General features: G+C 45.6%; 1 protein-coding gene across 1 annotated transcript in view; it reads left to right on the plus strand.

Annotated features, from left to right (window-relative positions):
- Positions 1-6,013: 6,013 nt before the first annotated feature.
- Positions 6,014-9,876, plus strand: part of LOC141811249 (NLR family CARD domain-containing protein 3-like) — a 5,683-nt gene continuing 1,820 nt past the window's right edge. Inside the window, exons 1-7 of the mRNA XM_074699233.1 lie at positions 6,014-6,168; positions 6,317-6,445; positions 6,521-6,643; positions 6,916-7,058; positions 7,172-8,975; positions 9,419-9,592; positions 9,862-9,876. The exon at positions 9,862-9,876 is cut by the window's right edge and continues 154 nt beyond it. Coding sequence (XP_074555334.1) covers positions 6,080-6,168; positions 6,317-6,445; positions 6,521-6,643; positions 6,916-7,058; positions 7,172-8,975; positions 9,419-9,592; positions 9,862-9,876 — 2,477 coding nt within the window. The 5' untranslated portion in view covers positions 6,014-6,079. The remainder of the gene's footprint in view (positions 6,169-6,316; positions 6,446-6,520; positions 6,644-6,915; positions 7,059-7,171; positions 8,976-9,418; positions 9,593-9,861) is intronic.

Consider the following 9,876-nt stretch of genomic DNA (forward strand, 5'->3'; position numbering starts at 1 on the left):
ATACTACACAAGTAGCCCTTCTGACTGCTGATTGGTCAGTCGCCGCGTGCTGTCAATCGTGGCGGCTTGTGCTGTGGTGGGCTGACTTGGCGCTCAAAGCACGCCCGTGGGTTGAGGAAGAGGCAGCACTGTTTTTGTGTGTGTGTGTGTGTGTGTGTGTGTGTGTGTGTGTGTGTGTGTGTGTGTGTGTGTGTGTGTGTGTGTGTGTGTGTGTAATGATATAGCTGCTGAGACTGGACCTGATGAGTCTTCCGTGGGAGAAGTTTGTCAATCGCAGCAGCAGACTAAGAGGTCATCTCTCTGGTTTCGGTGAGGCGGACACATAATCACATGATCAAGATCTGACGATTCCACAGGTGATTGGCTGTGACGTTGCTCGTTGTTGCAACGTGCTGATGTTGCCATATTAACAGTTCTGTCTCTTTGTTAAGAGACTTTTCAGACCCCTCTAGCACCTCCACCTGGACCTGCAGCTTCTCCAGCGACAGGTTCTGGAGCATGAAGCTCTGCCCACAGCGTTAACCAGAAACCTGTGTCTGTTATCACCTGCTCCATCTCAAAGCCGCAGCTCCACCTGAGAAATCAAGGCGTTAAGTCTTCAACAAGCTCCATCTGGTGGCTGTTAGCTGGAGCGCCATCTTCAGCCTCAGTCAGTGACCTGCAGCAGCACATTAAGGAGCACGTTTCTAGTCCCTGACCTTTGACCTCTCTGATGCAGCCATCAAAGAACTCCTTCAAAGATGAATTCAAGTCAGACTTTAGTTTCAGGACGACTGAAGCCTCGAACACATTCAACAGTTTGAGGTAAAGATGTGATTCAGGCTGAGCTCACTGCGGTGTTTTCTGAGAAGGACTCAGTACGAGAGCTTTCAGGAGACAAAGAAGACCGTTTGGGATCAAACTGAGCCGCGTGATGAGAAACCACCTCCAGATGATTCCTTCATGTAACATCTTTTTGTATTCATTTTGATAAACTGCTTTAGGATTTATTAAAACACATACAGCAGCATCACATCACTTTCCATCATGATCAACAGACGCCCAACAGTTAAAGTTAACATGTAAACAAACAACACAAACTTTATTTTTCTTCTTGATTTAGAGAAAACGACAATCAACATGTACTAATTAAAAGTGTAATGAGACAAAGTGGAGAGGAAAACAGCCCAGGTTTTCATTTGGACACACATGTTCCTGAACATAAAAAAGAGCAAGTAAAAACATTTTTGTCTTTCCAAATTTTACGTTTTCTTGGGGTCTTCATAAATCTTACAGTGTCTGTCCACTCGTTCTGCCCCTTTCCTCGTAGAGCTGAGATGTTTCAGATCATACCAACTTAGCTAATATGATCAAGTTTGGAAACAGAATGAAGCAGAAAACAACCACAACAACTCTTTGTCTGAAATTCTGTAATCCCAACCCCCAAATGAGATCAGGACCCCAAGGCTGAGACCGGCTCCCTCAAAGGACAGGACTCTGAGCCGACCACAGAAATCAAAGTGAAGTGAGGTGGTGTGAAGAAACGATACGCGTGCGCTCACGTTTGATGTGTTTCTGTTTGGTTCTGGCAGAGCTTTCTCCTGATAAGAACATGTAGGTTGGATCCAGGTAAGGTGGGACAGCTTGAAGGCTTAAAGACACGGCCCAGTGTCTCTGGGTGTACGTGCTAACCCACTGAGCCTGAACGTTAGCGTGTTCATAAAGCCTTTCATCACAGTAACTCCACATCTCCATCAGCACAGATCAGCAGAGATGCAGACGAAAACCAGCTCACAATTTGTTCAAACTAACCCTCAGAATATTTCTACTGAACTGGACTTTTTACATTTATTTTAATGATTAATGTTCAGCTGCAGGTGGTGTCAAAGCTACAATAATAACTAAATGTTGGAGCCAGAGCACGTTTGGTCTAATGCCTCTTCAACACTTTGATCCATGGATTGACCTCTATTCATACTGGATTTACAGCCAGAGTAAAGGAGATCGGAAAATCAGGGGAAAGTGTTGGAGGAAAACTAACAACAAGTCAAATGCAGAAAAAAAACAGCAGCAATGAGTCTATAGAGGTGGTGAAGGAGGCAGAGCAAGAAACCTTCAGTTGAACACTTTTTATGGCACATTGAAGAGATTTAAGGCAAAGGTCCACAGCCATGACATGTGTCTCAGTAAATCTAAGCTGCTCTCCTAAATGAGCAAAAACATCAGCAAATCATCATTTTGTTCAACTTCATGAAAAGGTGAAGTCAGACTCTTCAAACCAATGAAACAGCTGCTTTCATGTCTTCATGTAAAGACAGCAGACACCTGGAGGAGCTCAGACACGGATCATAGGATGGCTTATGTTTTGTACTTCATGCCAAGGATGTGATCATTCCAAAACCTGTCCCCATAGACCCGAGTCCTGCTCTTTATGAGCCAGACCGTCAGGTTGAAGCTCTGTGTGTGACTGAGAGCTTCCACTAGGATTCAGTGTGTGCTTCTCTCCAGCAGGGGGCGGTGTGGAGCTGTGCAGCGACTCTCTGACATCGGACCGTCGCTGCTTCCTCCTTCTACCGAGCGGAGCTGCGGAGGAAAGACGTCTCTCCACCTCTCGTCCGTTCTCCTCTTTGATTCAGGTTTGTTCGCTTTGAAAACTTTGAAAACGCTTTGAAATGTGGTTTGACTCTCTGAGGAAGCTTCATCCATGTTAGAAAGGAGGTTAAAGTGTTGGATTGCAGATTTGTGGACACTCAGAAACTTTACTTTCGCTTTGTATCGTAGCTGGGCGGAGCCCATGGCGTCTTTTAGTGGATTCAAAACAAGCGTCTGGTTTAGTTTGGGCTCCAGGTCATTTCGTGGTGTAGTAAATGTGTTTCTGCTGTAAAGCTTTGTTCCAGAGGGAAAAAGTGAAGCTAGAGTTTGTGCTGTCAGGGAGCTGGTCAGGGTTCGCCATCTGTGACACAGTCCGTTAAACACTCCCACCAGGGATGAAGGAAATGAAGGGAGGAGAGGAATCGAGGAAACATGAAGCGACGTGTTTCGGTGATGACACCATCAGCTGATCTCTAACAGCTGTTTGTGTGTCTGCGCATGTGCGCTGTGATAACTCTGATCAAACAGTATCAGAGCTCTGTCTGTTCCTGTAACCTGTCAAACAAACACGTTAGCATGAAGAAAAGCTGCTCTCTGTTTATTCTGAGAGCAGTTTGAAACACACCGACCACTTTCCGCTGAAATGCCTCATTATTAGATCCAGGGTTGGGGTTGGGTCAGAGCTGGAGCTGATTAATTAACCTGGTTAATTGTTTCTTACGGTGGCCCTGAAGGCCAGTGGGAATGACTGTTTTAAAAGTACAAAATAAATTTCAGAAGCACTAAAACATTTCACAAACCATAAATATGTAATAACTTTATTTATTTATTAATATAGCACCTTTTAAAATCAAAAGTTAACAAAGTGCTTTAACAGAAACACAAAAACAAATCACACAGTTCAAGAGGCACTTGAGCAGAAAGACACCATGCATGAGGGCAACAGGAAGCAAAGTCAGGGACCCAGACAATACAAGAACCATACAACAGAAAATCAGACCATGAGGATAAAAGCTAAAGACATAAACTCAGTGAGAGAGAGGAGGAAAAGGCAATGGAAAGGGCAATAAAAGACAGTTACAAACAAAACCAGAACATCAAATATAAATATTTAAAATTGTAAAATAAATATGAAGAGAATAATGAAAGAATAACAATGATAAAGCAGAGATATGAGCAAACGATAAAACAATGAAAGGCCCAAAGGGTATAAGTGAAAGATTAAAAACAAGTGTGAATCAGAGTTTGGTAAAATCAGGATTAGAATAAGGTAATTACAGTAATAAAATAGAATAAATAAATAAGTACATATAAATAAGGAGGGTGGACTTAAAAAGATAAGAACAATAAGACAGAGAAAAACTATATAAATAGATAAATAAAAATAAAAAAATAAGAGAGCAAAAATTGAAAGCCTAAAGATGGCAGATGGCATCACATCAAAGCCAGCCAATAAAAGTGGGTTTGTAAAAGTGATTGAAAAGAAGCAACAGGCTCTGCATGTTATGTTATCTCCTCTGGCAGGTCGTTCCTAAGTCGAGGAGCTCTGACGGAGAAAGCTCTGTCACCTTTAGTTTGAGCCTCAACTTTGGAACGACCAGGAGTCCTTCGCCAGAGGATCTGAGGCTGCGAGCTGGCTCATATTTAGTTAAAAGCTCAGAAATGTAGGTAGGAGCAGGTCCTGTGAGAGCTTTAAAAGTGATCAATAAAATCCTAAAATCACTTCTAAAACTGACAGGAAGCCAGTGGAGGGAGGCTCAAACTGGTGTGATGTGATGCCGTCTATTAAAACCAGTTAAAAGCCAAGCTGCTGCATTCTGGACCAGTTGGAGGCGATGGAGAGATTTTTGTTTAAGCCAGGTAGGAGGGAGTTACAGTAGTCCAGTCTGGAAAAATGAAGGCATAAATTACTTTTTCAAGATCTGGAGGGGTGAGTGTTGATTTGATTTTAGAAATGGAGCGGAGATGGAAGAAACAGGACTGGGTGATTTTATTGATGTGGGTGGAGAAGGTGAGTTCAGAGTCAAAGATGACTCCTAGATTTATTTCAGATTTTGAGTTGTTTAGTTGAAGGAAATTTTCTGCCATCCAACAATTGATATCATTGAGACAGTTCATGACAGCAGCTAGGCCCTGTGTGTCCTCAGGTCTCAGGGGAAGGTATATCTGTGTGTCGTCTGCGTAGCAGTGAAAGGAGACCGCTGGCGCTGAAATATTTGGACAAGGGGCGGCATTGGACCTAAAACTGAACCCTGCGGTACACCACAGGCAACGATGGAAGTAGAGGAGCTGTGGTTGCCTATGGAGACCACAAAGGTTCGCTCTAAAAGATAAGACTGAAACCAGCTAAGTGCAGTGTCCCTGATACCCACCCAGTTTTGGAGTCGTTTAATTAAAATAGCGTGGTCAACTGTGTCAAAAGCTGCACTGAGATCTAAAAGGATTAAAATTGAGCCCTCCCCTCTGTCTGCTGCTAAAACATCATTGGTCACTCTGAGGAGGGCCGTCTCAGTGCTGTGACCTGCTCTAAAACCAGACTGAAATTTCTCAAAGAGGTTGTTTTCAGACATAAAACGTAAAAGCTGTGAAGAAACCACCAGCTTTGAAAGTTTGGATAAAAATGGAAGTTTTGAAATTGGTCTAAAATTGTTAAAATCAGTGGGATCAAGGTTTGGTTTCTTTAAAAGGGGTTGGACCACAGCGTGTTTGAAAGCAGAGGGAAATACTCCCTCTAACAAAGAACTATTAATGATAGATAAAATGCTGGGTCCAACCGTGTTAAAAACCTCTTTGAGAAATCTGGTGGGGATAAAATCAAGACTGCACATAGCTGGCTTCATATGGGCTAAAATATCAGATAAAAAGGATAAGGACACCGGCTCAAAACTGCTAAAATACTAAAGAACATTCCTGCTTATGGCCAACGGGAGATCAGGAGGAGAGATCTGTTGCCGAATGTCCATTACCCTGTTGGTAAAATGAATTAAAAACTTCTCACAGGTGTCTTGAGAAGCATCAGTAAAATAAGAGGGGGCGGGGTAAGTGAGCTGAAACGGTTCCTGGAATAATTTGAGGTTCTCACTAAAAACTGCTGGGTTAATTCGTCAACCCAACTGCTGAGTTATGACACTGGTAACCCATTATGGGTTATTATAATGCAGTTCAGGGTTATGTCCACGACTCATGTGGTGGGTCAGATTTTTTAACGCAGTTCATGGGTTGTTTTGGCCACTGTTGGGTTATCAACAGGTTCGTGCACAGACCCGTCCCTCCGTCGTTGCTCCTGTCTCCTCACTCTGCGACCCGTCTGCCGCACAGAGGAGCAGGAGTGGTGCTGTGGCCGTCTGACACAACACAGGTTTGTGTTTCTTTCATTTACATATCTGAGTAGGTGTTAGTGGTTGATGGGATCTCAGTGAAATGAAGTGTAATGAACGTGTGTGTGTGTGTGTGTGTGTGTGTGTGTGTGTGTGTGTGTGTGTGTGTGTGTGAAGGTGGGGGCTCTGCTATGGATCAGTGTGAGGACAGAGAGGGGGGAGCCCCTCCCTCTGAAAGCCCTCTGTGGGGGGACCAGGAGAGCCGGACCAGAGCTCAGAGGTGAGACCAGGATCTGCACCTGTCCATGGACCAGCATCACTGCACCATCATGATACACACTCACAGCTGTGTGTGTGTGTGTGTGTGTGTGTGTGTGTGTGTGTGTGTGTGTGTGTGTGTGTGTGTGTGTGTGTGTGTGTTTCTGAAGCAAAAAGCAGCAACATGGACCAGACTCTCCTGGACCTGGACCTGGACCCAGCTGTGTCTCCTTAAAGAGTGATCGGTCTATGCCACGATTTATTAACTTCAAAGATGGCCGTCAGTCTGCTGATGAAATGTAAGAGCGTTAAAGTGAAATCATCTAAAAAACTCAGAGCGTGTTGAACTTTTTCTGTGTTTATGATTCTTTCAGAGACAAGAGACCTGGACCTGGACCTGGACCTGGACCTGGACCCAGCTGTGTCTCCTTAAAGAGTGATGACTCTATGGGCAGATGGATTAGTTTCCAGTCTTCAGAGCCTTGTGCTGATGAAAGGTGAGCCTGTCAAAGGTAACTTCCTGTTGTTGTGTGGTAAACCTCTGATCCTGACTGTGCTGGGTCTTTTCTCTGTGAAGGGGGACATGTTTCAGTCTCTGTGTCTCTATCAGGACCCCACAGCAGTAACCAGGACTGGAGGCAGAAAGACCAGGACCCAGCGTGTCTCTGTGTCCTGTGTTTGTAGGAGGATCCAGCAGATAGAGTCCAACACATGATCACAGTGTGTGGTTATTTCATAAACACTCCACCATCTTCTGTTTGTTCCTCAGAGGTCAGAGGTCAGAGGCTCCCATTGGTCGGTCTGCCCAGCAGCAGAGATCAGAGGCTCCCATTGGTCGGTCTGCCCAGCAGCAGAGATCAGATGCTCCCATTGGTCGGTCTGCCCAGCAGCAGAGATCAGAGGCTCCCATTGGTCGGTCTGCCCAGCAGAGGAGCCAAATCAAATCCATGCTGATGTCAGAAAGTAGAAACTCAGACTGATTGTAGCTTCACATCATTCATTACATTTCTGTTTCCTTCATCCAGGAACTGAGGGTGCTGCAGCATGTCAACGTCAGCTCAAATCCAGCCTGAAGGAGAAGTTCCAGTGTGTGTTTGAGGGGATCGCTAAAGCAGGAAACCGGACCCTTCTGAACCAGATCTACACAGAGCTCTACATCACAGAGGGAGGGACTGGACAGGTCAACCAGGAACATGAGGTCAGACAGATTGAAGCAGCATCCAGGACACCAGACGGAGCAGAAACTACCATCAGTCAAGAAGAGCTCTTTAAAGGCCCACCTGGACGACAGGGACCAATCAGAAGAGTGCTGACAAAGGGAGTGGCTGGCATCGGGAAAACAGTCTTAACACAGAAGTTCACTCTGGACTGGGCTGAAGACAAAACCAACCAGGACATCCAGTTCACCTTTCCCTTCCCGTTCAGAGAGCTGAATGTGCTGAAAGAGAGAAAGTTCAGCTTGGTGGGACTGGTTCATCACTTCTTTCCTCAAACCAAAGAAGCAGGACTCTGCAGGTTTGAAGACTTCCAGGTCCTGTTCATCTTTGACGGTCTGGATGAGTGTCGACTTCCTCTGGACTTCCACAACAACCAGGTCCTGACTGATGGTACAGAGTCCACCTCAGTGGATGTGCTGCTGACAAACCTCATCAGGGGGAACCTGCTTCCCTCTGCTCGCCTCTGGATGACCACACGACCTGCAGCAGCCAATCAGATCCCTCCATGGTGTGTTGACATGGTGACAGAGGTCAGAGGGTTCAGTGACCCTCAGAAGGAGGAGTACTTCAGGAAGAGGTCCAGAGATCAGGAGCAGACCAGCACCATCATCTCCCACATCAAGACCTCCAGAAGCCTCCACATCATGTGCCACATCCCGGTCTTCTGCTGGATCACTGCTACGGTTCTGGAGGATCTGCTGAAGACCAGAGAGGGGGGACAGCTGCCCAGGACCCTGACTCAGATGTACATCCACTTCCTGCTGGTTCAGTCCAAAGTGAAGAGCATCAAGTATGAAGGAGGAGCTGAGACTGATCCAGTCTGGAGTCCAGAGAGCAGGAGGATGATGGAGTCTCTGGGAAAACTGGCTTTTGAGCAGCTGCAGAAAGGAAACCTGATCTTCTATGAATCAGACCTGACCGAGTGTGGCATCAACATCAGAGACGCCTCTTGGAACTCAGGAGTGTTCACACAGATCTTCAGAGAGGAGAGAGGACTGTACCAGGACCAGGTGTTCTGCTTCATCCATCTGAGCGTTCAGGAGTTTCTGGCTGCTCTTCACGTCCATCTGACCTTCACCGAGTCTGGACTCAACCTGATGGAAGAACAAACAACATCCCTGATCCCTGAGACCACCAGAGTCAGACCTAAACTGGAACACCTCTATCAGAGCGCTGTGGACCAGGCCTTACAGAGTCCAAACGGACACCTGGACCTGTTCCTGCGCTTCCTCCTGGGTCTGTCTCTGCAGACCAATCAGAGTCTCCTGAGAGGTCTGCTGACACAGACAGGAAGTGACTCACAGACCAATCAGAAAACAGTGGAGTACATGAAGGAGAAGCTCAGTGAGGATGTGTCTGCAGAGAAAAGCATCAACCTGTTCCACTGTCTGAACGAACTGAACGATCGATCTCTAGAGGAGGACATCCAACAGTACCTGAGATCAGGACGTCTCTTTGAATACAATCTGTCTCCTGCTCAGTGGTCAGCTCTGGCCTTCATCTTACTGTCCTCAGACAAAGATCTGGACCTGTTTGACCTGAAGGAGTACCATCCTTCAGAGGAGGTTCTTCTCAGGCTGCTGCCAGTGATCAGAGCTGCAAACAAAGCTGTGTGAGTGAACGAGTCTCTGAGTGAACGAGTGACTGAGTGAATGAGTGACTGAGTGACTGAGTGAATGAGTGAATGAGTGACTGAGTGAATGAGTTAATGAGTGACTGAGGGAATGAGTGACTGAGTGACTGAGTGAATGAGTGAATGAGTCACTGAGTTAATGAGTTAATGAGTGACTGAGGGAATGAGTGACTGAGTGAATGAGTGACTGAGTTAATGAGTCACTGAGTTAATGAGTTAATGAGTGACTAAGGGAATGAGTGACTGAGTTAATGAGTCACTGAGTTAATGAGTTAATGAATGACTGAGTGAATGAGTGACTGAGTCACTGAGTGAACGAGTGAATGAGTGAATGAGTGAATGAGTGAGAGATCTGAAACAGGATAATTTCTGTTCATGACCCTGAAACCATCTGTTTGTTCTCTTTCCATGATCTCCTTCAGGCTGAGTGGATGTGACCTGTCAGAGAGAAGCTGGGAAGCTCTGTCCTCAGTCCTCAGCTCACAGTCCTCCAGGCTCAGAGACCTGGACCTGAGCCACAACAACCTGCAGGATTCAGGAGTCCAGACTCTGTGTGCTGGACTGAAGAGTCCAGACTGCAAACTGGAAACTCTCAGGTCAGGATGAAGGTGAAGTTAAACTCTTACTGTCAGTGAGTTTAAGAGACGTCAAGACACAAAGTCTGACATGACTCTGAAGCTCCTCAAACGATCAGAGAGGAAAGGTCCAGAAAGTCCCACATTCAGTCAATCTTTACTAAAGTTGTCTCAAACTAAAAATCAGACGAGTAGGACACAGAAATGATCATGGACTGATGAATAAAAACAGGCATGGCTTTCAATCTTTAGTCAAACAACAGATGAAGAAAATGTTCATGTCTTCAAAGGTTTCATGGATGTGA

Source organism: Halichoeres trimaculatus, unplaced genomic scaffold (assembly GCF_033239565.1).
Source record: "Halichoeres trimaculatus isolate MK-OKI-2021-1 unplaced genomic scaffold, fHalTri1.1 fHalTri1_scaffold_22, whole genome shotgun sequence".
Classification (NCBI taxonomy): Eukaryota; Metazoa; Chordata; class Actinopteri; order Labriformes; family Labridae; genus Halichoeres; species Halichoeres trimaculatus.